Source organism: Ovis canadensis, chromosome 6, assembly GCF_042477335.2.
Source record: "Ovis canadensis isolate MfBH-ARS-UI-01 breed Bighorn chromosome 6, ARS-UI_OviCan_v2, whole genome shotgun sequence".
NCBI lineage: Eukaryota > Metazoa > Chordata > Mammalia > Artiodactyla > Bovidae > Ovis > Ovis canadensis.
Genome location: NC_091250.1, coordinates 52,460,155 through 52,479,809, shown reverse-complemented (window position 1 = coordinate 52,479,809; position 19,655 = coordinate 52,460,155). Strand labels below are relative to the sequence as shown.

Genomic DNA, 19,655 nt, shown 5'->3' with positions numbered 1-19,655 from the left:
ATCGTCTTACAGTGTTAAATTATGCTGTAGTTGGCAATTCTGAGTTCTTGAAAATCACTGAGTCACAGACTGCAGCTGATATTATTCTGAGTAGTGAAGTGCTAATGACTCAGACTCACAAAGTCTTCTCCCCTCCCATGGCCTGTTGCAGGCCTCCATATGTTTTATTTATTTTTCTCCATATGTTTTAATTGACTTAGTCAGTGATTCTGGCTTATTGCCTCTAAAAGCATACATGGTAAACTTAGATTTATGGCTTTAAAAAGAAACTATTCTCAAACATGTTTCATAGTGTATCAATGTTTTCAGGCTTTGTATATGAGCATTAAAGCCCAGGATTAAAGTCATCTGGTCCTGAACTGAGACCTACTGCTCTAAAGTCAATAGACTTTAATTACAATAGACTCTAATTACAATAGTAATTAATCTTTTCTCTAATTCTTTAGTTGAAAATATTTGGTTGAATGATTGTTTAAACTTGGGCAAACATAAGATTATGCAAATAAGTGTTTGATATGCTCAGATAATTTAAATGGAAGCGTCAACTGCTCAAAGAGACTGCCTGCCACTGGGAATCAAGCTTTCAGGTTAAACACAGTAGTAGTTGGAGCGTTTGTGGGAGAGCTGTCCCTTTGATTTTTTTTTTTTTTTTCCTAGCCAAGGGAACAAATCAGTTTATGGACACACACACATAGTAGGGAAAAAAAATATTATTTTAAACATCACACTCTGGGTTTCCAGTTCCAGTTCACAGACTAAGCACCTTCTTTCCTGTTGCTCCTACTGAATGCAGCTGTAAAACCTGGATAGAATGCATGGAGCAGCCTTTTGAGAACTCTGAAAAGCAAACAATGGCAGGTGGATTGGGAAAGAAGACCAGAATTTAAAGTGCCATTGAATTGGCAATGAGTTTACCATTTTCCCCCTCTGGTCCCCTTGCCATTTGGCCCGAGGTAAGCCCAGCTGTGGAAGGACAGTATGTAGGCTGGAGAGCTAAAAAGAGCCTCAGGAAACCTGAAAGTATCTGAGAGATAGCAGAGGAGGAGGAGCGTGGGAAAGCAACTCCACATAGTTATCTATGAACTCTTGGGCTCATCCCTGAGGTACATGTGTGAATCTGATCCTGCTTAGCATATAAATGACTTTAAGAACTTACCTAACAAGTAGACAACCACTCAGGTTTCAGGCTGGCCACTGTGTGGCACACGCAGGACACAAACCCAGTTAGCATGCAAAGACTTTGAAAATTAAAGCAAAATTGTTAACATTCTCCAGAAGATTTAAATGAGACCCAGAATCTTATACTATTCAGAATGTTCATAATATAATCATACGCAGCATCGGAAAACCCAGGAAAGTCTCCACAAACATGAGAAACAACAGATGCTGAAATGACATAGATATTGGGACTATCCAAAGACTTATTTAGAGAAGCTATGGTACAGATTTTCCAAGAAGTTGGCTGACACTGTTGGGAAACAAATGGACAAATGAAATTGTTTGCTAAGAAATAGATGATATAAAGAAGAACCAGTACCATAAGAAAAATGAAAAACCGAATGGTTTCAGTAGCAGAATGAAGATGACAGAGGAAAGAATCAGTGACGTTGAAGATCAGTAGAAGTTATGCAAACTGAGTAACAACGATTGAAAAGGCAGAGAAAAAAATGAACAGAATTTCAGGGGCTTTTGGGACAAGAGCAGAAAGTCTGACATTCATGTCATTGGAATCCTAGCAGGAGATGAGAGAAAGAAGGTAGTGGTAAAAATAATATGGTTGAAAAATTTCCAAATTTGGTGAAAGACATAAATACGCTGAAGCTCCAGTACTTTGGCTACCTGATGCGAAGAACTGACTCACCGGAAAAGACCCTGATGCTGGGAAAATTGAAGGCAGTAGAAGGGGGTGACAGGATGAAACGGTTGAATGGCATCACCGACTCGATGGACATGAGTTTGAGCAAGCTTCAGGAGTTGGTGATGGACAGGGAGGCCTGGCGTGCTGCAGTCCATGGGGTCACAAAGAGTTGAACACGACTGAGCAACTGAACTGAGCTGAATGAAGGAAGAGCAACAGAAATAGTAGATATCTCAATAAACATAATAGACTATTCTTGAATTCTTTAAAAATGTCTTGATGATTGAAATAAAAAATTATCAAATTGTTACAGAGATTTCAGTATATACAGAGATTTCAGTATATAGAGTATATTTCAGATGGCTGTAACTTAAAGGAAAGAGAGGTAAAGAGAGAGCTATATTGTGATAAAGTTTCTCAGTTTCACTTTAAATGGTAAATGATTGATTCTAATTACACTTTGGAAAGCCAAATTCTTACATTGTAATCTCTAGAGCAATCACAAGTAACTAATCCAAGAGATATAATAAAAACACAATAAATAAAAATGGAACACTGGAAAATGTTTAATACAGATAGAGGGAGAAATGAGGTAAAAGGGTGAAAAACAGGGAAGAATGGCAAGTTTAAAAAGATCACAAAATCAAACATACCAATAATTATTGAAATCTAAATAGTCTAAGCAAAACAGTCAGTGTAGAGATCATCATATTCGATTTTTAAAATAACCCAACACTGTACAGGAAAGTTAAAATATCCACTCCTGAGTATTTACTCCAGAGAAATGAAAACTTATTTTCATACAGTAACCTGTGCACAAATGTTAACTCCATCTCTATAATTGCTTAAAATGGGAAAAAGTCTTTTGTGGTACATCCATAATGCAGTAGAATACTGCTGACTAATATTAATAAAAGGAACAAACTGTTGATCCATATGACAACTTGGATGGATCCCAGAGTTGTCATATTGAGTGAAAGAAATAATTTCAAAAGGTTAGATACTATATGATTCTATTATGTGAATTCTGTGATTCTGTTACATTGAAAATATAAAACTGTAGTGATTGAAAGTAGATCAGTAGTCACCAGGAGTTAGGGATGAGGAGAGAATGACTAAGGGATAAAACTCTGTGTCCTTTAGAGATAACACTTTAAGGGACTTTCTTGGGTGATGGTACTGTTCTGTGTCTTGATTGTGGCACTGATTACATGTGCTTAAATTCATAGAATTGTACACTAAAAATGGTTCATTTTACTGTATGACAATATAAAAAGGTTTTAAAAAGTTGGCTCTAGTTTGAGTGCTTTGGCTCAGGAACAAGGTAGAATTTCTTCTATGGTAATAACACTCTTATGGAAGGGAGTGGTCACTTGAAAGTGAGTTTTGTTAGCACTGAGATCCCACTAAGCATAGCCCAGATCGCCCTAAAATGTTTAGATGAAGATTAGAAAGTAGTTGGAATATGGCTTGGAAATAAGAACTTTCAGACACAGAAGCAAAGAAAATGAGGGCAAATCTTGCCAAGTTGTAGGGAGCCAGGGGCCCCTAGGAGGACAGATGGGCACTAAGAAATTCTCTTTGTTGGGATCTGCAGGGAACTTGGTTATATTCTATTTTGAGTGGTTTGCTGAGTTCATTTCCATTATCCCAAACTTTCAGTAAAAGCCTGCTGTACCCCTCAGACTAGATTGATAGTACTTTGGAGAAAAACTGTCCAGGGAGAACAGAGTATAGCTGCAGAAGGCAAGATGTGAACTAGAGTGAGAGTTCAGTGGGAAATGAAAATCAGAGTTGGGGTGAATATGAGGACTTGGAATCCACAGAATGGCAGCTTGGAGCGTGCGTTTCCTACAGTGTGGTTCTGTCTTTGTTGACCACTGTTAAAAAGAAAGTGTAGATAGTTTGGGGCAACTCAGGAGACATCTAAGTGATGAAAGTTTAATCCCTTTTGTCATGCTAACTGCTGACATTTAACTTACTTGACTTTAAGTTTTATGAAAAAATTGAGTACCAAATATTGATTACTAGTTTTATATATTCTGTATACCTTTCGCCCAAACTGCTCATACTGTTAACTGTAAACTACTCGATAACATTTCTCACTGGAACAGACAGTAAGAGTAGTGACTGTTACTGATTAAAATCACCTAGTTCTTTTCCATGAGGGAAGATGATACAGACTCGTGGGTATAATGGGCTTGGAAGTCAGGAAGACCTGGGATCCAGTCCTAGCTCCACCACTCATTTAGTTGTGTGCTCTGACCAGATAACACAGTTTTTCTCAGCAGGGGTTGTTAGAGAGGTGGAACCTTACAGGATTGTTGCAAGGATTAAGTTCACTTGAGCAGCATCCATCTACCCTCCAGGCACATAACATCCTTCTTTATTACCACTCTGTGATGGTTCACTGCCCAACTTACTGTTAGTTTGAAAACACATTAAAAAATTATGATGGACTCAAAAGCCAACTAGCAGTAATCCTAAAAAAACTGAGTGCAGTTGAATTGCTGCCTTGCCCTAAGCATCATTCCACATTTGCAGCTGTTCTGCCCTATTACCTTGGCTCATTCAGAGTCGCTAACCTTGCTGAAGACTTCTAAAGATCTTAAATTGCTTCTTGTGAAAGGATCAGAAATAAAATATACTTTTATTGTCAAAAAATGCCAAATATTTCCTTAGTGTGTTTAATTATCTAAATGTGTGGGTTGAGTTTCTGTCATGATCTGCAAAATATAGCATACAGTCTTGACAGAATGAATCAGAAGAGATTACGTGTGAACATGTGCACTGCAGCCTGAATGTTCCCAACTGGGGCAGGGGTGTATGAGAGCTGTGAACGAAGCATTCCCAGTTGACCCATGGAGTAGATTCTAGAAGAGCAATTAAAATGTTACTGTAACAGATTCCTAGTATGAATCAGATGAGCTTAGTTTTCTGGCTGCTAAGTCACTTCAGTTGTGTCCGACTCTGGGTGACCCCATAGACGGCAGCCCACCAGGCTCCCCCGTCCCTGGGATTCTCCAGGCAAGAACACTGGAGTGGGTTGCTGTTTCCTTCTCCAATGCATGAAAGTGAAAAGTGAAAGGGAAGTCGCTTAGTCACGTCCGACTCTTCGCGACCCCATGGACTGCAGCCTACCAGGCTCCTCCGTCCGTGGGATTTTCCAGGCAAGAGTACTGGAGTGGGGTGCTAAATTGGACTTGATACAACTAGGATTTAATTCTCTACAAATCTTTGTGTTATTGAATGGAACCTCTGCCTTTGGGGCTGCAAGTTGTGTTGTGGTGAAATAGGGGTTCCATGTCTGTTTTGGTGGCTGATGTGTGATGAGACAGGAATTGGTTTGCCTAGGGCTTGCTTCTTGGAATAAAAGCTATGACAAGACCTAGACAGTGTATTAAAGAGACATCACTGCCAACAAAGGTCCGTGTAGTCAAAGCTATGGTTTTCCCAGTAATCATGTACGGGTGTGAGAGTTGGACCAGAAAGAAGGCTGACACAGTTGCTCCTTTCCAAGTTTAAAGAAGAGTTTGTTGTCCCTTGACTTGACTTTGCTTGCTTACTTCATCAGTAAAGTTTCCAGTTTCATCAGGATTGGCAGGTAATTGAAGACTCGAGAGTCTCCTGGATAGCAAAGAGATCAAGCCAGTCAATCCTAAAGGAATGTAATCCTGAATATTCATCTGAGGGACTGATGCTGAAGCTCCAATACTTTGGCCCCCTGATGCGAAGTCCAACTCATTGGAAAAGACCCACCCTGATGCTGGGAAAGATTGAGGGCAGGAGGAGAAGGGAGCAATAAAGGATGAGATGATTGGATGGCATCACCAATTCAATGGACATGAGTCTGAGCAATCTCTGGGAGATGGTGAAGGACAGGAAAGGCTGGTATGCTGTAGTCCATGGGGTTGCAAAGAGTCAGGCGTGACTTGGTGACTGAACAACCACCATGACAACGCTGTACATTAACATCTAGGCAGGAAAGGCTAATGGTTGGCGCAGGAGGTCAGGTGTCAGGGGCGCAGGTCTTGGTTCTGGCTGAGGTATCAGGCCTGGCACTCAGGCACAAGGGAATGTAAAAGCTGCCGAAGTCCTAGAACTATAGTGCAATGTGGAAATTTGGGGAAGGAAGAAAGAATCTGATGCACCTGAGCTACTTTGGTAGGAGTTTCTTAGTTTTCCCAAAGTAAATACAGGACTGTTCTTAGTGTGGGGCACAAGGCTGGGTTGGGAGTTAGGGCCTAATGGCAAGTAGAGGGTAAAGGAGATGGTCATGGGAATGAAAGCAGTTGAGATAATTCAGGAGATTTCTCTCACATGAGCATGTTTTCAGCTGCTTAATTAAAAAGAAAAATTAGGTCAAATAACACCTCCTTACCTCTTCCATCCCCATTCTTGAGTCTCACTTGCAAAGGCCATCACTTTCAATTCTTGAAACTTTTTGGGGGCAGTTTGCCTTTATATTTATAAATAACATGCTTATAATGCTATTTCTTGATTTTTTTCAATATTGGACATCATCTAGAGGCTTCATACTGGGGAAGATTACTCTGCTTTTATATTCTCCGCCCAGCCTTTCCTCTTTCTTACTCCTAGATGCTCATCTTTTTCCGTATAGTTGATTTTTTAAATTGATTGACAGATTTAACTATGTAAATTAATTATATTTATTTGGTTATTATGACTTTGTGTGCCATGATTGTTCTTATTTCTGGTAAAGTGTTTAGTGTTTCCTGGAGTTAATTATTTCTTTTTTTTTTTCATTTGCATGTAATCTTTATTCTCTGACAGAACTGTAAAACTCATTTAATATAAACTCATCAGATTGTATGTCATTTTTCACTTTGGGGACATTCCTTCCAATTTTCCTTCATTGACTGCTATATAGCTGTCATGGAAATAGTTTTTACCCTTTCCTGAATCTGAAATCTTTTGTTGTTGTTCTGGAGGCATGATATTATGTAACTGAGATAGACATGGGAGGTAAAATATTTTGAGTACCTTACATCCCTGAAAATTGTTCTTCTTTCCCCTCTCCTCTCAGATTTTTGGTTGGCTGTTGTTCTTGTTTAGTCGCTAAGTCATGTCCAATTCTTTTGCAATCCCATTAACTGCAGCCCATCAGGCTCTTCCATCCATGGGATTTCCTAGACAAGAATACTGGAGTGGGTTCCCGTTTCTTTTTCTATGGGATCAAACCCATGTCTCCTGCATTGCCGGGCAGATTCTTTACCACTGAGCCACCAGGGAAGGCCTTTTAGTTGGCTAGATATGAAATTCTCTGTAAGAAGTCATTTTCCTTCAGAATTATGAAGGCATTGCTCTAGTGTCTTTCTAGCTTTCATTATTGCTTCTGAGAAATATGCCATTCTGATCCCTGTTCAATTGTATATAAACTGTTTTAGAATCTTTTTTGGTGGTGTGAAATTTCAAGCGGTAGTGTTCTGAAGTAGTTCTTCTTCTTTTTAAAATTCAGTCCTTATTCTCTTTATTCTGAGGTTTTAAATCAATCTTTTCAATGTGAAACTCATGTCTTTCAGTTATGAGCAATCCTGTCTTTGAAACTTTCTACTTTGTTTTTTTTTTCCATTATGTTTTGGGGATTCTTATTTTTCCATTGTTGAGATTCTTGAAATAGTCTCATTTCTTTCTTCTTTTTGCCCCTGTTTTGCTCTTTGACTTCTTGTTCTATTTCTTAGAAAATTATTATTCCCCATCCTGCTTCTGAAGCTTTTTCCTTTAAATTGGTGCTGTTACGTTTTCATTTTCCAAGGTAATTTTGTTTGTTTTCTGAAGGTTGGAATCTTCTTGTCTTATATTGCTAATGATCTAAAGATTTTTTTTTCCTGTTCCTTGCTTGATCATTTTCTTCAGAGTTTCCTTCCTTCTGTTTTCTTTGCTCTTTGCTGTTTAAGTTTTATGTTAAATTGTCTTCACATACGTGATGGTCCTTGTCCAGCCTTTTATTTTTAAAAGTGAGGTACTAAAATGTAAGCGGAACAGTGTACGGGCAAGTTTTGTTAACTAGTGGGAAGCTGGACATTTCCTAGGGGGACCCAGGATTTCCAGTAGCTGTAGGTCTTTTCTTTGGGGCCAGTTTTCTCAGAGAAATCCTCCTGGCTAGATATATAGACAGACTTGTGTTATAGAATTGAGGAGAGAAGAGTGTTTTTGTGGATGGGGAAGGGCTCATTGCTCCCAGGCAGACTCTCCCTCAGTCTAACTGCTTTTAGTAACAAGCCTCACTCCTATTTACCCTGAGCCCTCTCTGGTCCCACACCTCCAAATACTGAACGTTTAAAGCATCTCTCTAGGGAGAAGCACCAGACACTGGAGAGAGCGTCCGAGTGTGGTCGCTGCCCCAGGTCTGTGTACGGCCTAGCATAACTGGGGTCTGGATCGACAGCTTTCAGAAACGTAGGAAATTTATATTCTCTGTACAGATGTAGTGGTTCTCTTAAAAACACAACTGCCTCGGATGCTCATTCTGTGTAATTCCTGTTTCTGGGTTTTACATTTTCCTCCTTTGATTTTTTTTCTTTTTTTCAGAGCAAATTGGAGCTTTGGCAGATCAGCACATTGTCCATGTGGCCTGTGGCGAGTCCCACAGTCTGGCCCTCAGTGACCAGGGCCAGCTGTTTTCCTGGGGTGCAGGTAGTGACGGTCAGCTGGGACTCATGACTACTGAGGATTCTGTGGCAGTGCCCAGGTGAGAATGTCAGTGGCTATAAAGGTTATTTCCTGCTGGTTTCTTTGTTAGACTCCTTGGTTTGGGTTCTGCTTTCTTCTTTAATTAATAATTGTTGTTTCCTTTGAGTCACTGTCATGCCTTATACTATTATAACACTTGTCCCCAGAATTGTAATTGTAGAAGTGTTTGAAAGTGAAAGTCACTTAGCTGTGTCCAACTCTGCGAGCCCATGAACTACACAGTCCATGGAATTCTCCAGGCCAGAATACTGGAGTGGGTAGCCTTTCCCTTCACAAGGGGATCTTCCCAACCCAGGGATCGAACCCAGGTCTCCCAAGTTGCAGGCGGATTCTTTACCAGCTGAGCCACAAGGGAAGCCTGATAGAAGTGTTTATCTCCAGTTAAAAAAAAGTGAGTTGTTCGGGAACTATACTTCATTTATTCCAATAGCCTGTTGCTGGTAGTGTTTGGAGCTCATTAAATGTTTGAATTAAAAAACCTCTTTTCACATGCTGTACTTATTAACCTTTAACTTAAAATTGCAAGCCTAAATCAATTATTCAGTTAGACACTTTAAAGTTCAGTCACAAAGCTGACCTGTTATTCTTTAATAATAGGCCAGATTACCTTGAACATTATCAACAGCTAATATACCAAATATACATAAGTTCTTTAATACAGAAGTACTAATACAATGGTTTTTAGTCCCTTAAGTGTTTACTTAATTCTAAATCTTAGATGAAGGGTTTCACCAGTGGCTCAGTGGTAAAGAATCCATCTGCCAGTGCAGGAGACTCAAGTTTGATCCCTGGGTCAGGAAGTTCCCCTGGAAAAGGAAATGGCAACCCACTCCAGTATCCTTGCTTGGAGAATCCCATGGACTGAGGAGCCTGGCGGGCTACAGCCCATGGGGTCACAAAAGAGTCAGACACCACTTAGCAACTAAACAACAACAACAAAATCTTAGATGATTTGGCTAAGTATCTAACAGATGCTTCACCACTAAGAAAATGTCTGTAGTATTGAAGTGACTCCCAAGTGGACATTTTAGGAGTGGCGTCTCTGTTTGTTGAGGGTTCTTAATGATCAAAGAGGCCACTGGTTTATTTCCTTCATTTAATTGCTCTTCCTTTGTACTTCAAACGTACAACGTTCTCCTGTTGCAGTGCTCGTCACATTCATTGCAATTTTAATTTACTAACTAATTTTGGATGCCAGGAGAACTGGATTATTTATTTTAGCATCACCATTGCTAAGGGTGCTCCAGCACATGCATTGCTCAATACAGATCTGGTTAGTAAATGGCCTCTCCTCCCCTGACCAAGTATTGTCCCTTTTAAAGCACAATACATTCTTCCTCCTCCTCTGTTTTGCCCTTCTTAGATTTTTGTCTCTTTAATCAAAAGCTGTTTTAGGGAAAAGAGAAACACGGAGGTAAGAGTAATTTGATTCATTTCCTGAGTTAGAACAGGTAATGTCTTGGGTTCATTACTTTCAAAAATTAATTTAATTTTTGGAGAAGAGGGTGAGTGGAAATTTTGAAAAAGGGATGGCTTATTTTAGTGAAATTGCATGTAATATTAAGGAAAAGATTTATAACACTCGTGACAAAAAAATTTCATTTGTTGATGAACAAATACTGAAGTCATTAGTGGCATTTCATTTCAAAAAATGAAGTAGTCTGTGTTAGAGTAGCAATTCATTATTATTTCTATTAGTTATGCCTAATTAAGATAAATTAATTAAGATAAATAAGTTAATTAAGATAAATTCATCAATTCCTATTTTAGTATTGTGGAAAGTAACATAGCTTTGATGTCAGACAGCCTCAGATTCCAGCATTGGCTCTATTTTGTATTAGGAGAGTTGCTTTGGGCAAATAGTTTTAACTTATCTGAGCCTCAGTTTCCTAACTTAAAAGTGAAATTATGTAGTATTGTGTACCTTTACCAAGTTGTTGGGAGGATGGAGTAAGATGAGTAGGTAAAACACAGTGTATGCTTGTGCATATATATCCCCTTTTCTCCATCTTATGGTACAATTTCTTACTGTCTTCTTTCTTTTGACCTGCTGTTTGTTTGTTTGTTGTTTTTAAACTGTGATTGTGAACGTTGTGATAAGGATAATGGTGGCCCACAAAGGGAGAAGTGTGGGGAATTTGAGTGGTAACTGGCCAGTAAAAGGACTCTTGTTGCATAAAGTTCTGAAACATCGGTCCCTAAGACAGGGTGACTTTTTTCAGTTTTAAAAAATAGTGGGTTTCTGGGCTTCCCCGATGGCTCAGTGGTAAAGAACCTTCCTGCTAGTGCAGGAGACAGGATTCGACCCCTGGTCTGGGAAGATGCCACATCTGCAGAGCAAGTGAGCCCTGTGCTACTGCTGCTGAGCCTGTGCCCTGGAGCCTGGGGGTCACACTGTTGAACCCATGCGTGTCCTCGAGCCTGTGCCCTGCGGCAGGAGAAGCCAGCACAGTAAGAAGCCTCCACACCGCGACTGGACAGCAGCCCCTGCTGGCCCTCTCTAGAGAAGAGCCTGCATAGCAACGAAGACCCAGCACAGCCGTAAATAAAATAAGTATTTTTAAAAAATAGTGAAATTTTACAAGCTATTGATATATGCAGCGAAAAAATTGCTGTGTATATATCAAATGTCCAGGGAATTATTCTGAGTGAAAAAGAACCCAATCCTAAAAGGCTACCTACTATATGGTTCCATTTACATAACATTCTTGGAGTGACAACATTTTGGAAATGGCGGGTAGAATAATGATTGCCAGGGTCTGTGATGGAGGAGGGGAGGGGTGGTTGTAAACACAAGGAATCCTTGTGTTGGAAACGTTGAATATGGTGGTGGATGCATGAGCCTGCATAGATGACAGAAATACCACAAACACAGAAATAAGGACAAATCAAACTGGGGACAAAGAAGTGAGATTGGTAGTGTGTATTTTTGTCACTATCCCTGTTATGATTTTTTTTTCCTATAGTTTTGCAAAACGTTATCACTGGGGGAGACTGGATAAAGCCTGCAAGCGATCTCTGTATTATTTCTTACAACTGCGTGTGAATTTACAATTATCTCCATAAAAAATAGTTGGGTTCTGTTTGGTACTAAATGTACATGTGAACTCTATCTTATAAACTTTTTTTATGTCCGAGAAAATAAACTGTTAAAGCAACATTACCTGTTACTCTAAATAACCCCTGACTTCCCTGTTGGACATCTGTCTTGTAAAATGCCCCTCTGAGTCGTTTGTTCCCATGGCATACACTTCATGAAGAGGAACATGGCAACCTATGAATTATTAAAATAGGAAGCAGGAGATATTTCTCAGGCTGTCCAACTCTATTGGGCAGTGCCAAACATTTTTTTCACTTAATTCTCACCACAACCCTGTGAATAGGTACAGTTCTCAATCTCTTTCACATAAGCAAGCAGAGGATTGAGTTTTAAAAAGTGATCATGTGATCTTCCTCTTTACCATCCTAGGGAATCAAGAGCTTTAAAAGCATTGCCCTTAGTAATTTTTAAAAATTGTGGCGAAATACACACAACATAAAATTTACCATCTTGGGCTTCCCTGGTGGCTCAGAGACTAAAGCGCCTGCAAGGCGGGAGACTTGGGTTCAATCCCTGGGTCGGGAAGATCCCCTGGAGAAGGAAATGACAACCCACTCCAGTATTCCTGCCTGGAGAATCCCATGGACGGAGGAGCCTGGTGGGCTACAGTCCACGGGGTCGCAAAGAGTCGGGCACGACTGAGCAACTTCACTTTCACTTTCATACATAACATAAAATTTGCCATCTTGGGCTTCCTTGGTGGCTCAGTGGTAAGGAGTCCCCCTGCTGATGGAAGAATCTACCTGCCGTGGAGCAGCTAAGCCCATGGGCCACACCTGCTGAGCCTGTGCTTAGAGCCCAGGAGCTGCAGCTGCTGAGCCCGTGCACTGTAAGTACTGAAGTCTGTGCGTCTAGAGCCCATGCTCCGCAATAAGAGAAGCCACTATAATGAGAAGCTCGTGCAAGACTATGAAGAGTAGCCCCTGTTCACTGCAAGCAGCGAAGAGCTCTCGCAGCAACAAAGACCCAACACAGCCAAAAACACATCAATAAAAAATTAAAAGAACTTACCATCCTAACCATTTTAAGTGTACAGTTTAATAGCGTTATATATATTCACACTGTTGTGTGACCAATCTCCAGAACTGTTTTTCTTATAGAAATAGAACTCGACACTCATTAAATGAAAACTCCTCATTTCTCCTCGTCTAGCCCCTGGCAGGCACCATTAGACTTTTGATTTGTATGAATTTGGCTAGTCTAGATACGTCACATAAATGAAACCATAGACTATTTGTCTTTTTGCTACTGGCTTATTTCACTAGGCATAATTTCAGGTTTCATCCACGTTGTAGCATGTGTCAGAATTTCCATTCTTAAAGAGTGATGAATATTCCATTGTATACATATTCCAAATGTATATACCACATTTGTTTTTCTGGCCATCGGTTGATGGACAGTTGGGTTGCTTCCACCTGATAGCCTTTGTAAATATGAATGTGGGTGTACAAATATCTCTTTGGGACCCTGCTTTCAGTTCATTTGGTTATGTACCTGGGAGTGAGATTGCTAGATCATGCCATCGCTCTCATCTGAAAGCCATTTAGATATCAGCCATGTTCTTAGGGTATGTCTTTGGCAGCTGACTCCTTTTGTCTCTGAATTGGATATGACAAGGTAGAAATTAACACAGGGTTGCGGTAATGGGTTTAAGTGCAGAGTAGGGTTTCTTTCTTTTAAGTGGTAACTACCAAAGACTTCCCTGGTGGCTCAGACGGTAAAGCATCTGTCTGCAATGCAGGAGACCTGGGTTCAATCCCTGGGTCGGGGAGATCCCCTGGAGAAGGGAATGGCAATCTACTCCAGTACTATTGCCTAGAAAATCCCATGGACAGGGGAGCCTGGTAGGCTACAGTCCATGGGGTCGCAAAGAGTCGGACACCACTGAGCGACTTCACTTTCACTTTCACCAAAGATGCAGGACGTTAATGAAAGACTTGATAGAACTTTATCATGTAAGATCATATATTTGATTTTAAAAAGTGTTTTGTGAAACATGTTATTTATTACAACTATTTTATTTAGTTGGGAATATTTCCAATCATTGTGAATGCCCTTCTTAAAAGGAAAGTGTTTTCTGTTTTAGGTTAATTCAAAAGCTGAACCAGCAGACAATATTACAAGTTTCCTGTGGCAACTGGCATTGCTTGGCTCTTGCAGCTGGTAATGTAACATTAAAATCTATGCTAGTGTTGTGTTAATTTGGGAACCATTTCTCTTCATATTTTTATGTGATGTTATGTAACCAGATACATTTAACTAACTAGTTAGGGTCTATGCATTTCTGTTGGACAGCGACAGTTCTAAGATAGCCTGTGTGTAGCTCATACTTTTCTAGGGTGTGGATGATGAAAAAGATGGTTACCACTGCTATTCCACCTCTCTCAGGGAAAATCAGCAGGAGGCAAGACTGTTCATCAGTGTACTTGAACAGAGGATTGGTGTTTTTTTTTAGCTACAATTCATATGGCTATTCCACCATAAAGCACCCAAATAAATGAAGAAGATGAAGTTAGGAAAACATAAGCCAACATATGCTGCTATATTCTGTTAGGATAAATTTGTGGGGAAGTCAGCACTAATACATCCTGCTTGATTCTCTATGGTCTTGTCTGGGTCATAGCTGGACCCTTTGAAGTCCTGGGTCTCTTGTAGTCCTGGTATGGTCAGAACTAGTTCCCTTTGCTTAGTGGATCAAAGCCTGATAATTGGCCTATTCAATACTGAACTGATTTAAACATTTAATTTTTTCTTTGCATAAATATTAATGGCCTTTGAAGGGTGTTGATCTCTGTGTTGTCATGACAAGTGGGAGTTCTGATTGTGAGTCTCACACCATGAAGTGTGTCAGCTTCCTTGTTGTTGGGTGTGTGTTACAGCGGGGAGAGGGGGTTTGGGGGGTGGGCATCTAACAAATGATCCCTGTGGGATCTCCATTGTTCTAATAAGTTTATATTTGTGAATGAAACTTGTATCTTTCTGGTAATGCCAGTTATCTTTTTTCTGATTTCAGATGGCCAGTTCTTCACGTGGGGGAGAAACAGCCACGGGCAGTTGGGCCTGGGGAAGGAGTTCCCTTCCCAAGCCAGTCCACAGAGGGTGAGGTCCCTGGAGGGGATCCCGCTGGCGCAGGTGGTCGCAGGAGGGGCCCACAGCTTTGCCCTGTCACTCTCAGGAGCTGTATTTGGCTGGGGGATGAATAATGCAGGGCAGCTCGGGCTCAGTGATGAGAAAGGTGGGTGAAGTCTTCACATGGCCCTCTTAACTTCATTTGTTTAGTACATGCTTCCTGAGGAGCTTCTGTGTCCTCCCCTGTGTCAGGCACTAAGGGTGCAGCAAGGACCAGAGCAGATAATACCCTTGACTTACTGGAGACTGCATGCTAATGGGCAGACATAGACAACAAACCAGTATGTATACAGTGGAAACAGTGACAGATTTTGTTTTCTTGGGCTCCAAAATCACTGTGGATGGTGACTGCAGCCATGAAATTAAAAGACGCTTGCTCCTTGGAAGAAAAGCTATGACCAACCTAGACAGCATATTGAAAAGCAGAGACATTACTTTGCCAACAAAGGTCCGTCTAGTCAAAGCTGTGGTTTTTCCAGTAGTCATGTATGGATGTGAGAGTTGGACCATAAAGAAGGCTGAACACTGAAGAATGGATGCTTTTGAACTGCGGTGTTGGAGAAGACTCTTGAGACTCCCTTTGACAGCAAAGAGATCAAACCAGTCAATTGTAAGGGAAATCAACCCTGAATGTTCATTGGAAGGACTGATGCTAAAGCTGAAGCTCCAATACTTTGGCCACCTGATGCGAAGAACTGAGTCATTGGAAAAGACTCTGATGCTGGGAAAGATTGAAGGCAGGGGGAGAAGGGGGTGACAGAGGATGAAATGGTTGGATGGCATCACTGACTCAATGGACATGAGTTTGAGCAAGCTCCAGGAGATGGTGATGGACAGGGAAGCCTGGCGTGCTGCAGTCCATGGGGTCTCAAGGAGTCAGACAGGGCTGACGACTGAACAACAGCAACAAATGTAGGCAGTAGGTCAGAGGCTTTGAGAGGAAAGTTTCCTATTTTATATAAGGTACCCAGGGAGGGCCTCTTGAATAAGATGTTCAGCAGAGCCCTGTAGGAAGTCCAGTAGAAGAGGAGGTGTTTAGAGGAGCTGGGTGAAAACTGTTCCAGTCAGGGAACAGGTGTGCAGAGGCTCTGAAGTGGGAGGAATCATGGTAGGCTTGGGGATCAGCAGGGAGGGGAGTAGCAGAGCCGGAGCTCCGAGAGGAAGGGAGGCCCTGCGGTGTAGGGCCCTGAAGGGCAGGGTGAGGATTTTGGCTTCTCTCAGTGAAAGAGGAAGACACTGAGGGTGTTGAGGAGAAGAGTAATCTGACTTGACTTTGCCTAGAATCGGTCCATGGGGAAGCTAGCAGACCGCTTTTGAGGCAATGGGAATAAAGATGGATTTTGAATATATTCTGAAGGTGGGGCCAGTTGGTTTTCCTCATTGTCGGATGTACTTTGAAATAAAGAGAGGAAAAAGTGGAAGGGTAAAGCTGCATTTGTGAAATGAGGAAAACTGTATGGGGAGGTAGGGAGGAAGGTGGGCAGAGTCGGGGATTACGGGGAATTAGGCTTTAAATATGTTAAAAACGAGATGTCTATTAGACATCCAAGTGGAGGTTCAGGCAGCAAGCTAAAGAGGAGAATCAGGAATCAAGGGGGGCCCAAAACTGAGGCTAAGAGAACTGTGCATATTTCATCGCAAAGACAGATGATACTGACTTTTTGGTATTTCTCTTTTTCTAGATCGAGAGTCTCCTTGCCATGTGAAGCTCTTGCGAACACAGAAAGTTGTCTATATCAGTTGTGGAGAAGAACATACAGCAGTTCTTACAAAAGTAAGGAACTTCAGTATGCGGGTTTGCTCTGTGGTACTGTTAAAATAAGGATGATTGTCATTGCTTATTTTTGATAAGGTCTTTTATAGAGAGTAGGAATAGTGTATAAAAATAAAAATAGTTCAATATATATAACCTTGAAATACATATAGCGATATTCTGTGTTCCTAAGCTGGAATCAACATTGCAGGTAGAAATACCAATAACCTCAGATGTGCAGATGACACTACCCTTATGGAAGAAAGTGAAGAGGAATTAAAGAGCCTCTTGATGAAGGTGAAAGAGGAGAGTGAAAACACTGTCTTAAAACTCAGCATTTAAAAAATGGAGATCATGGCATCTGGTCCCATCACTTCATGGTAAATAGATGGGGATACAATGGAAACAGTGAGATACTTTATTTTTGGGGGCTCCAAAATCACTGTGGATGGTGACTGCAGCCATGAAATTAAAAGACACTTGCTCCTTGAAAGAAAAGCAATGACAAAGCTAGACAGCATATTAAAAAGCAGAGATATTACTTTGCCAACAAAGATCTGTCTAGTCAAAGCTATGGTTTTTCCAGTAGTCATGTATGCATGTGAGAGTTGGACCATAAATAAAGATGAGCACTGAAGAACTGATGCCTTCCAACTGTTGTGCTGGAGAGGACTCTTGAGACTCCCTTTGACAGTAGAGAGATCAAACTAGTCAATTGTAAAGGAAATCAGCCCGGAATATTCACTTAAAGGACTGATGCTGATGCTGCAGTTCCAATACTTTGACCACCTGATGGGAAGAGACAAATCATTGGAAAAGATCCTGATGCTGGGAACGATTGAAGGCAGGGTGAGATGGTTGGATGGTATCACTAACTCAATGAACATGAGTTTGAGCAAACCCTGGAAGATGGTGAAGGATAGGGAAGCTTGGAGGGCTGCAGTCCATGGGGTCACAAAGAATTGAACATGACTGAGCAACTGAATGACGAAAAAGAAAGAGCAATGTAATTAATGTTTTAAAATTATTCAGCCTGTTTCTTTTGCTTCTAAGACAGTCACATCTGGAGAGAATGAAAAAGTATTTTTGTGTCAAACTGTTATAGATTCACTTTAATAAAATGCTTTAGTATTTGTTGCAAGTACAGCTGCTAAAAAAAAAAAATCTTCCTAAGGAATCTGTGGAGCATTTAATTTCTTACATACGAATGGTCATGTAAAGTTCATCTCATTTCATCTACCTGTTTCTTCTTTTTTTTGTATTCCTATTTATTAACATTGCTGTATGTTTAAACTACTTTTAAAATTTATATATAGATGACACACATTCTCTTGAGCAATACTGTCTTTGTTCCATAAAGATGTCGTCTTAAATTCTTTTTAAAAGTTCTCTTTTCTATTTAGAGAACATTCCAGAGAAGTGATTTGTCTAAGAGTCAAGTGGGCATAGTGTTCTTGTACAGACTGTTGTGATATGAATTTTGCATACAGAAGTTAGAGGAGTGCATCCAAGCTCAGAGACACAGTGCACTTATGTGATGTTTGCTCCTTGTTAGAGTGGAGGTGTGTTTACCTTTGGTGCTGGTTCCTGTGGGCAACTTGGACATGATTCCATGAATGATGAGGTCAATCCAAGAAGAGTTCTGGAGCTGATGGGCAGTGAAGTCACTCAAATTGCCTGTGGCAGGTGAGTGCTCGTAAGAACTTCCTCGGATCTGTTAAGACTCAGAAATGGATCTTGTCTTTATAGTGATGTGGTTACTCCTAACCAGTGTTCTAAGAAAGCAACTGCATGCATACCTATGGTGAAAATTTGGAGAGAGTTCAATCTGAGCAGGGTGTGGCAAGGAAGGGTTTTAGAGAAGCAGAGCTACATGGGGCCAGTGTAGTTCTTTGGGGATAAAGAATAGCATGACATGAGGGAGACATGTAGAAAGGAAAGTGAGAGAGCCTCAAAGAAATCTTGGAAATTGTGCTGATTTTCCCTGCCTCTTTCTGTTCATCCCAAATGCAGCAGGGCCTTAAATTCTTCCCAGGTCTTACCACCATCCCAATGACCTAGCGTATCAGTGAAGGGCAGTATTATGAAGATCCAGCAGTGCAAAAACAAGCACGTGAGGATGGCCTTCTGGGGTCACCTGTAGCAATTGCTGTGCTCACATATGGTTGTTAAAAGTCAGTGTGTGTATTCATTCATTATCAGTAGAAACAATGCTGTTGGGTTAATTCACATTATTTTCCCCTAGACAACACACCCTAGCCTTTGTGCCTTCTTCTGGACTCATCTATGCATTTGGTTGTGGAGCCAGAGGTCAGTTAGGAACTGGACACACTTGTAACGTCAAGTGCCCTTCTCCTGTGAAAGGTTACTGGGCCGCCCACAGTGGCCAGCTTTCGGCCAGAGCTGGTAAGAGTGATGCTTGTTGGAATTTAATGATGTTTTAAGTGCTAAAAACACTTGTTATAGAGCATGTTTTTTGTTTTTTGTTTTTTTACCTTGAGGTCTTTTGGGGGGAAATAAATACAAGGTATTCTAAAAGTCAACAAATATTTGAGCACTTACTATCTACAGTTGAGATTCTAAAGAATAAAGCAAAAATTCTATTTTGGCCATAAGGATTTTGATTGTGGTGTAGCCATTTTATTTACTATTGTTGCTGATAATTAAAGTCCTTATTTGTTGAAGACTTAAGCAAGTTCCATTATCATGCTAAGCAGTGAAAACAACCTTAAGAACTAGTAGTTCTTATCCCTGTGTTGCAGAGGAGGAAACTGAATCTTACGGAGGTTAAGTAGCTTGCCCAAAATGATGTAGATTCTGGGAGCAGAATTTAAACCCAGGCCCACTTCTTTCTACAACCTGTGTTCTTAATTTTTTAAAATTTTCCAGTTTAAGAAAGTTGCACTCCATTTACAGGTATCACAAAATATTGGCTATATTCCCTGTGTTGCACAAAGCATCCTTGTAGGCTGTCTCACACCCAGTAGATTGTACCTACCGCCCCCCAACTCCGTATTGCCCCTCCCCCCGCTGCCTGCCTCTGGTAACCACTAGGTTGTTCTCTGTGAACTTTAAAGCCAGTGCTTTTAATGCTTGAGCTC

General features: G+C 40.7%; 1 protein-coding gene across 1 annotated transcript in view; it reads left to right on the top strand.

Annotated features, from left to right (window-relative positions):
- The window catches only part of HERC3 (HECT and RLD domain containing E3 ubiquitin protein ligase 3), a 136,247-nt gene that overhangs the window by 39,236 nt on the left and 77,356 nt on the right, over positions 1-19,655 (top strand). Inside the window, exons 4-9 of the mRNA XM_069593725.1 lie at positions 8,411-8,570; positions 13,759-13,835; positions 14,686-14,907; positions 16,484-16,575; positions 18,110-18,240; positions 18,800-18,960. Of these exons, the coding sequence (XP_069449826.1) occupies positions 8,411-8,570; positions 13,759-13,835; positions 14,686-14,907; positions 16,484-16,575; positions 18,110-18,240; positions 18,800-18,960 (843 nt within the window). The remainder of the gene's footprint in view (positions 1-8,410; positions 8,571-13,758; positions 13,836-14,685; positions 14,908-16,483; positions 16,576-18,109; positions 18,241-18,799; positions 18,961-19,655) is intronic.